Source organism: Lepisma saccharinum, chromosome 3, assembly GCF_977018435.1.
Source record: "Lepisma saccharinum chromosome 3, izLepSacc3.1, whole genome shotgun sequence".
In the NCBI taxonomy this organism is placed as follows: Eukaryota; Metazoa; Arthropoda; class Insecta; order Zygentoma; family Lepismatidae; genus Lepisma; species Lepisma saccharinum.
This window is the reverse complement of record NC_139231.1, coordinates 106,662,994-106,678,022: the sequence shown is the minus strand read 5'-3', so window position 1 is coordinate 106,678,022 and position 15,029 is coordinate 106,662,994. Positions and strand designations below refer to the sequence as shown.

The following is a 15,029-nucleotide window of genomic DNA, read 5'->3' as shown; positions in this document are numbered from 1 at the left end:
TAATCGCTAAGTTAGCGCGTGTATTTTTCTTATTTCTTACAAAGCCTTTTCTTGGGATATGACCTACCTTCTGATAACCTTAAAGCTTTAGTTTTATTGCATTGCAAAACAAAGCAACGTAGACCGAGTTTCCCCGTTTTCTTTGTCCGCTCGGGTGCTGTTTTACCTTTTTCTCTCTCTTCTGTTCTGTACCTCTTTCTCAGTAGAGCCCTCTAGTGAGCGCGGGAAAAAGCTGCTCCGAAGGGCACATGGCACATGCGCGGGCTTTCTCTTCGTGTCCAACTTTTGACGAACGCGGTCGTGTGATAGTGTCGGTCCGTGCATTTTGACTTTTTGTGTATTCTGTGACAAGATTTTATTTAGTTTTTTGTGTGTACAATGGCAGACGCAGCAACCGAAGTAAAGTAAGTAAATTAAATTAAGATTTGTAGCGTATAATCGTATATTTGGGGTTTTATGTGTGGTCTTTGTTTTGGCGGTTACGTGAAAGCAGATGAAAATGGCTGGTTCGTGGCAATGTTCGTGCCTGTCTGAACAAACGTTATAAGACTCCTTTGCAAGTGTCGAATGCTCTTTACCATATACTAGATGTATAATCCTGATATGCTTCTGAAATGGCGTTTATAAACTCAAAGCTTTATGTACTTATTATTTTTTTTTTTGTTAAAGGTGATAAGCCGGTGGGGGTGACCGGTGTCGTCAAACCTGCGCGTTAGGCTGCGAATTACATGAAATCTTGTAGCATGGTTAACCATTGGTGCGTGCTTCGTACTTTCCCACTGATTATTTGGTGTAATTGTTAGCGAACTTCAATTCATCATCGAATTATTTGTTTAAATAATGATTATTATGTCGTGCAATGCAAATTTGGCGCCAATGTGTATTGAGTTTACGCTTGCGTACGACCTTTTTGTTTTACAAGTATCGATGCCAATTTGTATTACAAAACATTCGTGAACGTACCATTTACAAATCAATTCTATAATAAAAGAGACAGTGCGTGGCATGAAGTAAATTGATGTACATTGTCACAACAGTTTTAAGTTGTACAAGGATTGGGTTTGGCTGGACCGCCAATTATTTTCTGGGTGGTCAACATCCGGGTTAGCATGTAGTCGGTCACTTCAAAGGGGGATAGTATACATCTGCGATTGGATGATGGGTAACGAATGTTGATTCGTTATAGGCCTTGTAGGGTTGCCAGTTTTGATACCCACAAATATTAGTTTGTGCATTGAGTGAAATGAAGACTGTTTTTACATGCACAGGTAGAGGGAATAGGAAAGAGGGAGAGAGAGGAGATGCCCCAAGGGGAAGTAAGTGATGATTGTGTATATTGTTAATTATAACTTAAGCCTAGTCCACACGCAAAGTTTTGTCGTCAGTTTGACAGGTAAGTGCCGCAAAATACGCGGCTACGGTGTTCATGCTTTGTGTCTTCTTCAATAATTCCAAAAACACCGTAGGTGAACCATTGTTGGCAAGTATAAATTCAGTGTATGCAGTGAGCAGGGCCGGATTTGGGTGGGTGCAGGACCTTGGGCAGGCATTATACGCAGGCCCAATAACCGAAGTTTTTCAGAGGTCTGAAAAATCATTCTTCTTCCTTCTAAAGGACAGATGTCCTATATAAACATTATTAAATTAACAATCTCATTTTTTATTTCGTATTTTTACATAAGGGCAATAAACAGAACATATTGAATGTTAAAACCAAGAATTAGCACTTTAATAAAAGGGCAAAATTTAATGAACGATGCCAGAAAACACTTTCCCGAACTTACATACGAGAAATTTACCAATAAAAGTGCCACTGTCATTATATTTAATTACAAAGTTGGGTGTGTTTAATAACGAACTATTATTTTACCTATAAAAATTTTGGTACTATTATAGTATAAGGGAAACACCTATAAATAATTTTTTACATTGCTAACTTACTATTTTGGAATGCGGAACATTTCCTAAGGTGAAATAATGCATTTCTAACTAAGATAATGTTTATTTCTTACATTTACGAGTACTTACTGTTACTTGTTATTTCGAATTCTGTAACACATTATGGCGGGCGATAGCATACTGGTTCAAGGCGCGTTGTGCGAGTGTTTTGTCGATTTATGCAGTGTTGCAACCTCGTTCACCGTTAAAATACCTACTTTCGTGCCCGGATTTGAAATTATGCTAATATGTTGCTATCCATTGACGTTAGCCCCAAAAACCATTTTCCGTAAGGTTAGGCAAGCATAGTTAAAAAATAAAATAAAAATACTCAACATGTCATGTTCTAGTGAAAACACGGTGAGGCTGAAACACTGACTATGTGGTTGCGTCATGTTAACACACGGAACATTGTACTCTTGTGCTGAAAGCAAATGGCGGCAGCAGAAACAGCATGTCGGACAGAGATTTTCGCAGAAAACTACATGTTTTCGCCTTAAAATGGATCAAAACTAGATTCACGAACTTCCACAACGCTACAGAAAGTGATTTCCATAAGTGCTTTCTCCTGTAAATTTGAAGAAATTAGTTTCCCTCATACTATAATGTTACCTATTTTACCAAAATTTTAATGCATATCTAATTATAACAACATTCTTTTGCACATCGTGCATGGTGGTCTCGGGAGTGGTTACTTAAGAGAGGTGTTATTCTCACATGTGAAATTGCTCTGGGGAATGCCTGTTGGCATAATTATTTCCATATGGATAGGGACACATGCTGCAAATTATTAACGCTAGTAACCCTAGGAATTGAAAAACTAGATATTACTCATCCAACATCGATAATGCTCAGTGCAAAATTCAGCGAAGTTTGACCAATTAGACAGATGTTCATCTACATGCAACAACTTTTCTTCCGTTTTGCCTGATAGCAAAGCTCCAGCCCATCCATCTTTCTAGCGGTTGTGAATCCACATTAAGTTCTTGCAAGACTGATGACAAGACATTACGTGTGGACCAGGCTTTACGTGCGTTCTGAAACAGATCCATAGTATTTCAGTGAGTTGCTTGAGTATAGCAAATATTACAATTACAAGCCATAGTTTCCAATCTAATGAAGAACTTAAAAATATATTTTTCTGAAAGTTTAGTGTATTTATAAAACAGAGTATGTACTACCTCTGTCCCATAATTATTGTCCGGTATGCCAAAATGGTAACTTTTTATTTAGGTTGTTTTGGATACTGATCGGCCAATTTGTACTGACCCTTGAGTAATAACGTTGTATGACACATTCCCGTGTTTCATTTACTTCTTCTGTATACACCAATGTCACAGTTTGAATATTGTACAATTATTATGGGACAACAAACAAAAAAATACCGGACAATAATTATAGGACAGAGGGAGTATGTATTATTGCAACTGACGTTTATTAACCTGTGGCAATGCCATCTCCCATGTTTTTGAACTGATACAGGAACTGCAAGGAAACCATGCACTTCTTCATTTTCAGTGCCTTTATGCAGAAGATGGCATACTTTTCTGATATTTTTGACAAACTAAATATTCTTAGTGTATTTCTGCAAGGAAATGATACTCACGTTCTGTACTTATCAAACCAGGTGTCTGTCTTCAAAACGAAGTTGCTACTTTGGAAGGAACAGATTGAAGAGAACATTGGTGATTGCTTTCCTACATTGGGCACGTAAAGAAAGCCTTGCACACACTGCTTCCTTTTGCGACTTTTTAATCTGTGTGAACCTGTTTCCACCATGGCTGTGATCAAGCTGGAATACAGATCAGAGTAAATGTTCTGAAAGATGCACCTTACCATTCCCAAATATGCAGATTTGATAAACTGACACACCAATCAAGCTCATACATCACATTGACTTTTGTAAACATTGCAATATGCATGTTGATTAGTTTTAATCTCCGGAAAATGTCTCAAATTTGTTTATTTTCTTATTTATCACATTAGTACTTCCATATTCTGCATTGCTGAGGATTCGTGAAGGTGAGATATGACTTTTTTCATAGAATTAATCTCTTTTTTTCGACAAGGTTAGGTTAGGCAAACAGTTAAAATTGTGGTAAAAATTTACTATTCGTCAGACACCTATAACTTCTTAGTTTCGTCAAATTTTAGTTTCTGCTTCGCGGAACATACCTTAAGGCATATTCACGTTTTTTTTTATCAAAGTAATTGCAATTTTTCACATTATGAGTACTACTTTCTCGTCTTTTCGCTTGCCTCAGACACAATATGGCGCGTACATCTTTCTACATAATCGTGCGTCGTGCTTGTTTTGTCTATTTTCATTCGTTATGCAGGGTTTCAACCTTTGATACCCAGGCCCGTGAACAAAACTCATGTGTTTTAATAAAGTTCCTAAATGCTTTCTACTAGGTTCCGATTTACTTCTACATTCATTCCCACGCTTCTACGATATTTACTGTCGCTTGTCGATGGAGAATATCTTGCCCATGGGAAGTGCGTAAGGTTATTTTCAAGTTTTTTTTTTCAACATAAACAACTTTTTTGAGTCCAAACAGTGCTCATTACTTTAAGGAAGGTTCAAATTTCACGTTACAATGATTTCCAAAATTCTACGATAATTAGTCTTTGCGCTAGGAGAAATCATAAAACAATCTGAACCATTACCTATTAGGTTCCCTGTTGGAATACTGCCCCTTAAATTTTTTTTAACATTTGGGCATTTTCATGTTTACTGTTGAATTCTCCGCTACATGTGCATAACACTCCTAGCACAAATATCACCTGCATGAATAATTGTGGGAAATATGTGTGAATCTGAAACCATGCAATACATAATTGCACAAAAATACCTTTAACTTCGGGTTGTTTTCTTAATGTGACAGGGAGAATTGGTTTCCACCAGTCACTTTATGCCCAGCATAGGCAGGGGCAAGGGGGAGGGGCAGTTGACTCCCATAATAATCATGGACTTCCTCAGATTATTAGAGGGACAGGCAAGGTATTTTCTCATGGGGCATATTACCCCGATAATAGTGTTGCCCCCCCTCAAAAAACACCACTTGAGTTTGAAGTTATCGCATTAATGTAAATTACTATGACTGAAATCAAATACATGTGAAATACCGTGCGTTCATTTCGACCTTCAGCAGAGAGATCGGAATAAGCTTGGCGGGCGGCCCTGACGGAGGTGCCAACATTTGCGGCCTGTAATGCACGCTTATTTTCATGTACATATGCAGACATTTATATAAATATTGCAAAACGAGCACCTGTGTTATAACATGCGAAAGTTCTTCTGTAATTCATCCAAGTTCTGCCCTTATATACACAAATAATACGCTTTAGAAACTATGTTAAGAGCCACAGATAATAAAACATTTTAATCATTGTTTTCACCAGTAACGTCCTGCTCAAGTTTATATCCTTGAAAGAGTTTTGTGTCGATGGGGATCGTTTGGAGGTTACGAATGTGCAACATTGTATCAAGATTACGCTGCAGACGAAACCGTTAAAAGTCAATGGTTTCTGTGAGCTTCCTTGCAATCCGAAATCTCCGAGCTAGAGTTTTTTTTTGTTCCTTAGCGACTAGATGAAGACAGCTATGAATATATAGTGGCGAGCAGATGTAAACCAAGAGCGTGTTAAATTCGTACTGTGCGCAAGAGTGTTGTTATTCTTGGTTACTTGCCGTTGCTTGTTTGTGTTATTGCAGTGTGTGTGTGTGTGTTGTGCCAGTGAGACGATTGGAATGCCAGCCGCAAGGTAGACTCCTGTCGAGACGTGTGTAGGCAATTTGTACAGAATTCCCAGGCGTTTCACCTCCACATAGAGGTACGGTTAGACATCTTGTCCTTAAATTACGAGAAACTGGATCGTAAAATTTCAAAACACCTAAGCAAAAACGACTGATTGTAACCAAAGCAAAACTCGATGAAATTGGTGCAGCGTTAGAACGTTCTCCAAACAAACCTCTACGCCATGTTTCAGAGGAGATGGGCGTGTCAAAATCATCAGCACATACAGCCATTAAGCTAGCTACTAAAATTAAAACCGTACTCTTATGACACAGGTTTTGCAATATTTATATAAATATCTGCATATGTCCATAAAAATAAGCGGGCATTACAGGCTGCAAATGTCGGCATCTCCGTCAGATCCCACCTACCACACTTCTCCCGATCTCTCGTCTGAAGATTGAAATGAATACACGGTATATATTTTTAGGTTGACTTTCGTTTTCGAAGGGGGAGGTGAGGCCATCCTCACCCCACCCCCCTTCCAGACAGTGTAGAGGAATCTTATTGCTGTTATTAAATTATATTAGCTATACTCTTAAAGAAAATAAAGTATTTTCAAGCCAATTAAAGTTCAAATCAACTAGGGGGAAGGAGCTGCAGCGACAGGGGAGCAATAAGCATTGGCCCTCTTCAATCTTGGATGGTGTTGTAGCATGATGATGTGCTAACTACTTTTCCCATGGGGGCCAGCTGCTATTGAAGAGAAACATCATACACAGTTGGAAAATTTATAATTTCAACCTTTTTAAAAGCACCACAGGATGTGATGGAAATTTATTTTAAACTTTCTAGAAAAGTCAAGGAGTTTGTTTTGTGAAAATTAGATCAACTGTTTCTGTTAGGCCCGCTTTAGACGAAAGCATTTTTCTTAACATTTATGACATGACGAAAAAGCTACCGTGTAAAGTGAGAAATGTGACCTCGTGGTCACGAGTGCAGATGTAATGGCGGTCGTGTGAAATGTAAACAATGTATCACCAGGTATCACTTCACACTTTTAAAGGACAATAACTATTCAACCGAGAAAAATATCGCTGCGTATTAAATGGTTTTAGGTTGAGAAGAATGGCACTGATTAAATACATAATTTACAACATTTATGTACACGTATGGAAGAATATTTTAGCTTTTTCAAATGTAAACACCGTGCACACAGCATTGACGGTGTAACTTGATGTGCCTTTCATGCTGTATGTATTGTACATTATAATTGAAACAGCTAACCAAAATGTTCCATAAAATGCTTTCGTGTTAAGGACTGTCTGTTATAAGGTTTATGGAAGCATTTATGCTAGCAATAAAGGGAATGCTTTCGTCTAAAGCCGGCTTTACTGTCCCAATGTTCATTATTCATGGCTACAGATTTCTCAGGGGTGGTTAATGGTCAGTGTTTCATGTTGGTGTATATTTTGTCAGTTTTATAAGGTGTGTGTATATATATCCGGCTCTGGTCTGAATTTATTCGGTCTACGTATAGGGCCGGTGGCAACCCACCATTGTGAGGAAATCTGGGAGCTTCGAATGAGTTAGCGTAATCCGGTCCCGTAAAACCTGCTATAACAGCTGGGGATACGTCGGGCTAACCCCCTGACTATTCCAATACTGGTTGCAGAACTCCACGCTTAGAGGTGACGAAGGAAAGTGTGGGAGGGAGACCGTCAGTCGGTAGGTAAGCCAAGGCCCTTCAGGGCTGTTGCACAAAGGATTATTATATATATATATTTTTTTTTTCATCACTGCAATTTGTAATTTTTTTTGTTAGTACATTTTGGGAAATACAAGATGACTTCCCGGTGAAAACTAAAACAACAACATACAATATAATATTTAGGTCAGATACGTTGGTAATACTTTGCAACTGATTTATATTTGAACGGTACATAATTTTAGATCTTCAAATTGACTAGTTTCGGGATGAACAGTTAGTTTATACTCTGTTTGGAGCATAGGGGCAAAGAGGAGAGGGAATTGAGTGGGCAGAGCAAAGCAGTACAAACTGCTGCAAAGGCTGTTAACAGCAGTCGCTTCCTATCCACTCAATCCCATTCCCTCTCACTATTTGCGCAGACTTGTTTAATTGTTTTTGTTCATCAGCTCTGGGACATAGTATACATAGCTGTGAACTCTCATGTGGTTCCTCATATGATTGATTTTACTTTGCTTTTTGGGCCACTTTTGGATAATTTGCGATGATGGGTATGAGTGACAATATGATGAATTGACACTTGCAAACATACATGACCAGGCTAGGATTTGAACCTGGACCCCTGGTGTCGTAGCACGGTGTACTACTTCCCGATATGAGCAAGTTCGTGAAAAAGCTATGAATACACCCGTAGAAGCTCATAAGTTAGATTCAAGGGCTAGTCAAATGGAAGTGACCCAGTCTTCCCCTAAGTCAGAAGGTTACACACTGATTTGGCAATCTGTGGGAATGGAGTAAACCAGTATGCTTACATTCGTTGTATTCTGCTGATCATTATTATTTGAAATTTCTTACATATATATTTCCACCTTTTAGTCATACTTGATATTTTCAACTGAGAGGCCCACTTTTTTTATTTTAAGGAAGGAGAATGTCTTAAGGCTTCATTAGGAAACTTTGAAATGTACCACTTGACCAGTTCCTAAATTTTTCACTTCACAAACCTATAAATTTGCAGGTTTAGAACTGAAATTTTGTATATACATACATACATACAGATGACTAGTTTATTTGCTATGAAACATTAATGACCGCAATAATTTCATGATCTGGTGACTGGCCTTTTAATATATGTCAAGTCATGATGTATGCATGAAATGGTTTTCTGTTGGCATATTAAAAATGCTGTAATGCGATTTTTCCACGTCTGCTAATACAGGTCTTTTTTACAGGGACACAACACCCGCAACTCCAGAAAAGGAAGTCGAGAAGAAGGAACAGGTCAAAGGAGATGTTAAGAGTGTAGAAAATGGTGATACGCCAAAAGAAAATGGCACAACTGAAGGAAAGGAGAAGGGTGATACAGAAGAAAATGGAGATTCAACAGGTAGTTATGTACTCAATAGTAGATGTAAATGTTCTTGCTACTGTGGAGTTTTAATTTTCTTTATTGTTACCATTAAGCCTGTGGTTATTATCTATTACCTTAAATTTCGAGTCTTAGCCAAGCCTTCACTTTTCCCTTATATTTTTACAACATGTCTACTATTTTACATATATGTATATGCATGCTTCATTTAGGTTATACGAGTACATGAGTGAAATTTAGAACTGAATGTAATTATATTGTTTGATGCTTGTATTTGTCGATGGCTTGTAGATTGATATCTGTTGTGATGTGATTCTACAAGCGTCATCTTAGAATAAATGGAATAAACCATAACAGATTGCTTTGCTTTAGCATGAATTTTGATTTGTCACTGAATGTGTACTGAAGCCCAAATGACTGGACTATTGTGGTCCTTTTCTCCTTTATGAGTGGGAACTTTACCTTGAGGGAAAAGAGCCATCTTGAGAACTCCCTTACTTTTATGGTATGTCGCTGTTCGTCTTGAATACTCATCGCGAAAAGCAATGTTATACACAAAAACCTGGAGGGGTAAACGAAACACGTTCCACGTAAATCAACACAGCTGCTCACTAACGTGGTTTCGCAACATGTGACAACTTGCTACGGAAACAGAATGAGTCATCCTACACGATGCAACTAGTGCCGAAACCATATGCAGTGTTGTCAAGCCAGGAAACAATCTGTCTCACCTTCTCTGCGACTTCCTTTGTAGCTGAAATCAGTTTTATTTTGTATTATCTTTGCGCACCGTGTCATGTAGACTTGAAATGTTCAGTTTTTATTTGGTTCATATTTTACATATTTCATTAGGTGAATTTTTTGCAGATAACTGACGAAGTCCTAAGTGTCGTTAAACAATGGAAAGTTTACTACCTTTTTTATACCTTTCAATTGTGATAATTACAAGTTATCTTGTCATTGGAAGAATAATGTCTTTTTCTTCCTTTTCAATTTTACACCGCCTCTGTTTTCTTTTGCTATTGTAAAACACTTGAAATTCCTGGTTGTTAGAAAGAACCCAAGTCCAGGAGCTCTTTACTAGCCCCACCCATGCTACTAGAATGGGATTCGGTTCTGCTTTCTCTTCAAGACAGTCTTGGTCAGTCACAATGCTGAGACTTCTTATTTCATGTAGCTTGTGTAGTTATTAAAAAGGTAAAGTTTTACAATTTTTTAAAGGCCATATTTAGCACAAAAATCCATCGTATGTACACAGAATAACAATAAACCTCCATGCCCTACCTGCACGCATGTGCACATCCAACGTCTGCTACATCACAAAGTCTGTTTGCTTCCATCTAAAATGTTTGTTCCGAACCTTCTGTACGTGATGATTCCCATTAGAGATTGTCATCTACTCTTGCCCATGTTGTTTTATGTATGTTATGCCTATATGCTTGTTTGATTTGTTGTAGACTAATTCTGTGATTCCTCTGTATTCATCTTCTTTCCCATTTTTGACATTCATGTCTTCTAAAATTATTATTGCATCATTAAGTATTGTTATATACTCTATCCAGTGCTGTTGGTAGAAAAGATATTTTATAGGGCTGAGCCGTTACCGTTACTTGTATAATTCCAATTTGAAATAACAAAGGCAAGTTATTACATGTGTGTGTGTGTGTGTTTAGTATTTTTACATTTAGTAGATATATATTTTTGACAAGGGGCGATGAATAAATTAACCCACCAAGCGATTCTCTCTTGCAACAGTGCATAACAACTTCAGATTTTTTATAGATTAGTGACAATTTATCAGATGTTTCAAATATGAGAAAAATATTATGAGAAGCTAAGAGCAAGGCAATTGTGTGTTCACCCCCCCCCCCTTTCATTGTTGAAAAATGAGATCATGCCTCTTCAACCTCCTTTAAAATAAGGGATCACGCAAGAATAATTGGCGATTTGCCAGCCCCGAACACGAAGTCTAAAAACTAATGGTAAAACTCTTCTCTTTTTTTGTCCTTTAACAAAGAGAATACTAAACGACATGTAAGGAGAAAGTGATAACTTGACAGTCTGTTGCTTATATATCAGCTGATTGATTTCAGTAGTGATATTCCGACTTGACTTTTCTTTTGACATAATATACTTTCGGCAAATTATTTCTAAATAACTATTAAATGCTTAGTACTATCCCTTGGCGTGGAAGGAAATCCAAACCCACCACTACACTTTCCAGAAAGTAAGTGCCATCAGCTGTCCTTCAAATAAAATTATTCCCTGTGCCGAAACATGCTTGTTAAAACCCAGTTATGCAGGTCGGGCCAAAAACAAAAAAGGGGATTAGCCCAGGTCTTTGAATTTCCAGTAATATGCTACATACTATGTCTTGAGACACGTGCACCACTCACGTGGGTGATGACTGTTTTGACTGCGGTAGGTCTCTAAAGAGAGAAATGTCCACAATACACCAGATGCCTCGTTGGCTGCAGGGACCTCATTGGGATTATTGTTACGCGAGACCGCATCTGTGAGAACAAGGAGGATGGGGATAATATCTCGTTACCGTTGATTTGCAAGATACTTTACCGCGAGTGTCATCTACGTATGGATCTTTCTCACGTACTTGCTGTTCACGGAACTTTAGTCCATGTTCAATTAACAAATGCACAATTTTAATTTTTCTTCAAAGCCAAATATACATTGGAAAAGGTGAACGAACCTTTGAAAAGTAACAAATGTTGGTTTTGGCCACCCTTCTAGCAGGTCAAGAACAATGGTATCAACTAGTATTGTTGGAAAAATTTCAACCGATACGCCTGGTATTGGCTCAGCCCTAGTATTTTATTTCTTTTACTAGGGCATGTGCAAAGATCTTTGTCCTGATTCTTAAGTTGCATATTCTCTCAATTGGCTGGTTTAAGGACAGAAATTTTACCTTTGATTTGTTTATCAAAATATCTTCCTCTTTCCTTTCTACTATAGCCGATAGTGTGTCCTATATTCTGTGATTTCCTAGGTCCTTACGCCATGTTAAAGGACCAGGAACCCATAAATTCTACTTGGTTCCGCTGCTGGACCTTGTCAGGAGTACGTTTACACTGGAATGTCACACTGCGAGTGTAGAAACCGTATTGCAGGAAATAAGTCATAACACTGTTGTTTCGTGGGACACATTCAAGAACTCCCTTGTCGAAGTACATAACACAATGGACTATATTAGTGTGGCATCACATTGAGTTCAACCACGTTTCACCCATTTCTACATAGTACCTTAAATTCTCGAGACAGCCAGCACCTGGGTTAGTCTTCCATGCTCACAAGTGGATAATTGTTTATCGTCAGGTCCGTATTCGATCCAAGTTGCATGTTTTTTCATTTCAAAACTGAGCCTGGACCCTATTTAAACTGATTTTGAAAAACAGGTTCCTGGACCGTATTTAAATTCATCCTGAAAAAGGTTCCTGGATCGAATTGAAATACTTTACAGATAAAAAGGTTCTTTACGGTTCAGAACCCTTTTACGCTTGCTGGTTTTCTCTCCTGGGCTGGTTTGTTTAAAATTCCTGGACCTTTAACAACCCTGGTTGAATACATAGTTGCTATGTTTATCCTGTATTTCTTTGTTTCTGTATTAATCCTTTCGTGGCTCCTGGTTTGGGTCATTGCCATTGTTTCTATCTTTGGAGAAGGCTTCACTTCCTGGTTTCAAACCTGAACCCAACCCTTGCATTTGGAGGTTTGATCAAGGTTTACTGCTTTTTGGCTTTCTGTCAAAGTGTACTTTTCTTAGCTTTCGGGTATTCACCTCCCACTGCAAGCCATCAGGGGAAATGCTTTTTAATGGTGCGTCTTACTTTCCGAGGATGCTTTTGCCAGACCTCAAGATACTGCTGTTGCCTCGGGCCAGAATGTTTCTCTGGCTGTGTAGCTGGTGGTGCATTCATAGTACAGTTGCAGTATCTTTGTAGAGATATTTAGGAGTTTTTCTTTGCAATTTGTAAAGGTACTGCCCAACTGATATTTCACTGATCCACTTTAAAATGTTGAATTGCGATGATGTTCACCTCATTAATTTATGTATTATTTGGTGAGTTTTGGATTGGATGGTATTCATCAATGAATGAAATACTACCAATTACAATCCATTTGTTCAAATGAGGGATTGATGCAATTAGTGGTAATTTTGTTCATTGAAGCAATCTCAAATACATAACAAAGTAAGGATTCAGCAGAGAACTTCACATTCTAATTTAACTTTGATGCTCAAAAATGCCCCTTTTGTGTCACCTGACAGAACACATGAATGCATTCATTCCTGAGTATAAGTGTTATATAAAAGAAGAAATACCAGTGTGTATCTAATAATATTGCTGTGTTGGGCTAGTGTAAATCAGTGAAATATTTTCTGAAAAATCTTTTTGTGCCAATAATCCAAAATAAGAATGTCAGATGGCACCAAAATTTATTATTTTTAGTACAAGCCTAGTCTACGTGCATATTTTAATAATGTGCTTTAGCTGTAATGCTGCTAATCTAAAGTATCATATCAGATGGTGTGCTATGGAAGTTTTTCTGTTTTAGTAGTATTACCAATAAAAGGAATTCCTTCATTATTTTCACTGACATTTTTTTAATTTGTGTTTTCAGAAAATGAAACGAGTGGCACGAAGAGGAAGTCCGAAGGTGGTGATGCCCCCGAGGGAACACCAGCAGAAGGTGTCAGTCCTGAGAAGAAGGCAAAGCTCGAAGAAAAGCCATCAGAAGTTGAGGCTCAGTCCAACGGTGATGCCGAAGCAAAGGCTTAAACAAACAAGGAAATCTCTTCTCTCACTTGAATTCTTAATTTAAACAAAAAAATTATATTCAGTCATCTGTATTATGAGTGTGTGTTCTTAGTGGGACCAAGTTTTAAGGCATTAGTTTATGTTGAAGTGCACCCATAAAAATAGCACCGAAATTTTTTTTCTGTGGTTGTTCGTACGGGCCACATTTCTAGACAATGGATGAAAAAAGTGCATTTATTTGAGTTTTTTAAACATTCCTATGTTGTGGTTTGTAAATTTTTTTGAACTGAAGAAGTGTGGCCCTTATGTAGAATAAAGCAGTATTGTTTCCCTGGTGGAGCTATGTACAAATAACCTCATATCTTGAAAAGTACAAGGGTAAATATAACAAAAATATCTCCACATTGTGTTCTTGACAGCATTTATCTTGAATATGGTGCCGAGGTGCAAAGTGTTAGTGTTACATCGGTATGAATTTTGAGAGAATGTGTTTGGATTGCTAAAGGTTTATTTGGTGAAAGTTCAAGGTCACAGCACTCATTGGTATGTTCTTTTGAATGTGTAGTGACTGAGCACTGTAAGAATAAGTGTATTTTTTTTTAAAGCAAGAAATTATCTGGGTATTGTGTGTTTTAGAAATAGATTTAATTGAAGCTGCTATACGCATGTGTTCATAAGCATAATATTTGTTTATATGCAGGTGTACAGTACACAGTTGGAATTGGCGATACCCAGATACTAACGGGAAAGAATATGTAAACACTAAATGACATTCAGGAAGTGTCCAAGTCTGTCTTCCTATTCATAACATTGTACCATATTTTGTGAATTGGGCATTATATTTTTAGAAGATTTAAATTTGTGGTCCAAGAAAGCATTTTTCATTTTAAAGGAAAATAAGTCTTTTTTTTTTTTTATTCTAGAAGCAAGCATAGGAATATGTAGCTCTTGAATGCTTCCTGCTTGTCAGTTTCGTTACCAGTTGAATATGAAAAATAAAAAAATCATAGATTGCATAAAGTTTTTTCTTTTATCTGATAAATGTGGTGCTCAAACTGACATGTGCTTATTTTATGTAGATCGTAATAGAAGTAGAAATGCAGTCTTCAGTGATAAGAAAATGGCAAGAAGGTGTTTTTTTAGTGTTGCAAGGTTTTAAACAGCAGCCAACAGAAGAGCTGGAGTTACCTACACAATGGCAATTTTTTTAAAAAAATTCCCCTGCTTTCGAGAAGCTGTTATGATATTTCAAAATCTGAAAAATTCTGTTTAAAAATCTGCTTTGCTTTCGATGTTGCCTATATATTCTCAACAGTTTTGTGATTTTCGAGTATCATAGCATTTTTTCGAAAGGAGGAAAATTCGAAACAGAAACTACCCTTGTGTTGGTCAAAAGTCCAGTTGAGCCTTATATTTTCAGGGTTCCGAGGTAAACTTTAATTATGGGAAAATTTTATAACATTTAGATCTATTGGGACTGTGAAGATTGAACATATAGCTAA

At 37.5% G+C, this 15,029-nt stretch overlaps 1 protein-coding gene across 1 annotated transcript; it reads left to right on the top strand.

Moving 5' to 3' along the window:
* Positions 1-249: 249 nt before the first annotated feature.
* Positions 250-14,547, top strand: Df31 (Decondensation factor 31). The gene is made up of 3 exons (XM_083119099.1): positions 250-404; positions 8,619-8,773; positions 13,391-14,547. The coding sequence occupies exons 1-3, from the start codon at positions 379-381 to the stop codon at positions 13,546-13,548; spliced, it is 339 nt and encodes a 112-aa protein (XP_082975225.1). The 5' UTR covers positions 250-378; the 3' UTR covers positions 13,549-14,547.
* Positions 14,548-15,029: the final 482 nt, after the last annotated feature.